A 3,440-nucleotide genomic window follows, 5' to 3' on the forward strand; every position below is an offset into this window, starting at 1 on the left:
GCGGCCTGGCCCTGCCCCTGCCCCTCAGCGCGGGGTGGGGGGAGAAACTGCGTCAATGGTTGGGGGCGAGTCAGCTTGAAAAACTTTAAAAAAAGTAATATTTTCTTTCTGCAGGGTGTTTTTTTACCTCAAGCTATCGATTCAGCAGCGATGAGAAGCCAGGAAAGTTTCAGCCGCCTCCAAAGCCCGTCATTATTGACAAGCAGAAGCAGAGAGAGGAGAGGAGGTAGCGTGGCCTGGTGTTACCGAGCTTGTGGTTTACCAGTAAAGCTCAAGAAAGGAAAATATTTTAGATAATTTGTATTCAGTTTGCATAATGAAGAGTAAAAGATACAAGTGAAGGTGCAAAGGTGAAGAAGGTTAATCTGCAGGATCGCTTTAACATATATTAATTGAGGGCACATTGGAAGTTTATTTCTGGCAGTTTTCATGGAAAATAGAACGTTTTCAAAATGTACCTAAAAGCCTTCAGGTCTGCTCTCAGGCCGGTAGTTGTCTGAGCAGCTTCTTAAAGCTTCAAGGTATCATTGGCCAAAAAGTATTTGCAAGGTTCTACCAACGATAATTTACATTGAAATATGCTTTAAAAAGCAGGGAAATGGGGGGAAAAAAAGTATATCGCAAAAGATTTTTGCAGATTTGTGGGTCTTGTGTGAGGCTGTCATCTTGTTAGAGCAAGGAATAATGGGTTTAAGTTAGAACAAAGGAAGTTCCACCTCAACATGAGGAGAAACTCCTTTACTGTGAGGGTGACAGAGCCCTGGCCCAGGCTGCCCAGAGAGGGTGTGGAGTCTCCTGCTCCAGAGACTTTCAGCCCCCACCTGGACACGTTCCTGTGTGGCTGCCCTGGGGGATCCTGCTCTGGCAGAGGGGTTGGACTAGATGATCTCTAGAGGTCCCTTCCAGCCCCGAACATTCTGTGATTTTATGATCTGTTAAAGGCGTGTATCTTTTCACTGTGCCGCAAGGTGACAGGGACATGGGTCCCGTATCTGCCTTGGAGTTAGACCTTGAGATCAGCTGTAAGCGCGTGTGTTACTGTTTGTGAAGTGGAGCAGCAAAATGCTTCTGTTTTACACTTACAGGAGTTTGGATTTTTTCACAGGTTCTTGAGCCCTGAATTTATACCTCCCAGAGGGAGAACAGACCCCCTTAAGTTTTTCATAGAAAGAAAGGATATGATACAGAGACGGAAAGTCTTCGACATCCCAGAGTTCTATGTTGGTCAGTAACAGCGCCGGAACTTCTGTAATTTCATAAGTATTTTTTGTAGGGAGGGGTTGGTAAAAGGTGTGGTTTCCTGTTGTAGAATATCACAGAATATCACAGCATCAGGTGGGTTAGATCAACTAGTGTGTGTGTCTGTACGTACTATTTCATATTTTAATTTCACATTTACATACAGTTTCCATTAAAATTATAATATTAATGTGTGTGTCTCATGTATTTTTTTAATCCCAAGAGCTTAATTTATGGTTTACCGGTAAAGCTCAAGAAAGGAAAATATGATTATTTGTATTCAGCTTGCATAATGAAGGTTAAAAGATAAAGGTGAAGGTGCAAAGGTGAAGAAGCTTCATAGTTAACCTGCAGGATCCCTTTAACATATTAATTCAGGGCATGTTAGAAGTTTATTTCTGCTGGTTTTCTTGGAAAACAGAACTTTTTCAAAATGTACCTAAACACACGCACTTTGACTCTCTTCCCACACTTTGGTACGTATTTGCTTGAACAGTCTCTATTTTAATTCTGCTTTTTCTGGCAGGCAGTGTGCTCGCCGTGACTACTGCAGATCCGTACGCCAGTGGGAAAACCAACCGGTTTGTTGGCATCTGCATTCAAAGGGGAGGAAAAGGACTTGGTGCTACCTTTGTCCTTCGGAATGTTATAGAAGACCAAGGTGTGTTTTTTATCTGGGATAATTAACGCTAGAATTGGTGCCAAGCAAAAAACATTGACGTTGGATGTGAAGAGACAGCTGATGTAGAAATTGAGTCTGTGGAGAGGATGACAATAGATGAAAGTGAAATCGTGACGTTAACCAACTGTGAGTTTAAAACTCCATGCACAGAGATGCTGATGTGCCATATATTCACAGGCATGGAACAACTTAGGAGTTTTATGTCTATATATTTAGTGATTTTTAGAGTTCTGTATTCTGAGGAGATTGAGTGTGATCCTCTGTGGTTGTGGTTATATTTGAGCCTGGGCAGTCTGCTGCTCGCTGTGCAAATACCAGCCCATTTTGAGCAGTGTGTATGTCCCTGAATTGGGCTGTACGCGTGCACCATTTAACAAGCACCAGATGAGCGGAGATTTGTACTGAGTTCATTCTCTGTTTTATGACAAAATAGGGGGGAGATGCAAATACTGATGTTGGGAGAGCAGGTATGAAAGGGGTGGGTGTCTCTTTCTACACACTGCACATACAGTGACATAGTAACAGCCACTGTAACCAAAAGTTTAAAACCCCAGCTCCTCTTCCTCATTCAAGCCATTTTGTTATCAAAGACTTAAAAAAATTTGCCTTTGTGCAGACACAGTGAACACGCACAATCACATGTGCACACAGCGCTGTTTATTGTAGTTCTCCATGTAAGTGGAAAGCGGTTCTTCAGTAATACAAGAATGTTTTAACACTGAAGTATTAATGTATTTCTAATAAATTTAATTCACTAACCCAGACTTCCTCTCTCGAAGGTGTTGAAATCTGTTACGATCTGTACAATCCTCGAATCCACGCGATTGAGGTTCTGAAGCTGGAGAAGAGGCTGGATGACAACCTGATGTACCTGCGAGATGCCCTGCCTGAATACAGCACTTTTGATATGAACATGAAACCGGTGTCTCGTTCAGACCATGACGAAGTTCCTGTAAACACGGTAGGAGCTGCACGTGTTTCAGAGGGAAAGCCGAGGATCATTTGGGTAACTCATATCCGACTGATGTGGAAGGCTGTTAAAACATTTCTCCATTAGTTACTTAGTTTTCTCTATTTCTCCGTTAGTAACCAGGGTGATGTCTTGGTTTAGAAGACAGGGGAAAGCCTCCCTTGAAAACGGGAACTCTAAATCCCTCCCCCCACACGCACACTCCTCCGAACTGCTGTACCTTTGAAATGATGGGGCTTTCAGACAAAGATAGGGGAATAGGAATACCAGTTCTTTACTGAAAGATTACAAACTACGAGGGGTAATGATACAGGAAAAAAAACAACAAGAAACAAATAATCCCCGAACCCGACAGAGTCAGAATACCTGACTTGGGAAACAAACAAAAAAAGTCCAAATAGATCCAGATTACAGTCCTGCTGGAGTGGCAGATGCTGCTCCAGGTGATTCGGTAGAGAAGTCCGGTGGCGATAGGGCGAAAGTTCACTCCTCCGGCCAAGGCGAAGAAAAGCGGCGGCTCCCCCCCAGGGCCGAGGGCCTTCGGGAGGC

General features: G+C 43.4%; 1 protein-coding gene across 1 annotated transcript in view; it reads left to right on the top strand.

Annotated features, from left to right (window-relative positions):
* Positions 1 to 114: 114 nt before the first annotated feature.
* Positions 115 to 3,440, top strand: part of MRPL19 (mitochondrial ribosomal protein L19) — a gene marked incomplete at its 5' end in the record, with an annotated part of 4,588 nt that continues 1,262 nt past the window's right edge. Inside the window, 4 exons of the mRNA XM_009872618.1 lie at positions 115 to 226; positions 1,106 to 1,224; positions 1,766 to 1,900; positions 2,701 to 2,882. Of these exons, the coding sequence (XP_009870920.1) occupies positions 115 to 226; positions 1,106 to 1,224; positions 1,766 to 1,900; positions 2,701 to 2,882 (548 nt within the window). The remainder of the gene's footprint in view (positions 227 to 1,105; positions 1,225 to 1,765; positions 1,901 to 2,700; positions 2,883 to 3,440) is intronic.

The sequence above is a fragment of the Apaloderma vittatum genome, unplaced genomic scaffold (genome assembly GCF_000703405.1).
Source record: "Apaloderma vittatum isolate BGI_N311 unplaced genomic scaffold, ASM70340v1 scaffold42610, whole genome shotgun sequence".
Lineage (NCBI taxonomy): Eukaryota > Metazoa > Chordata > Aves > Trogoniformes > Trogonidae > Apaloderma > Apaloderma vittatum.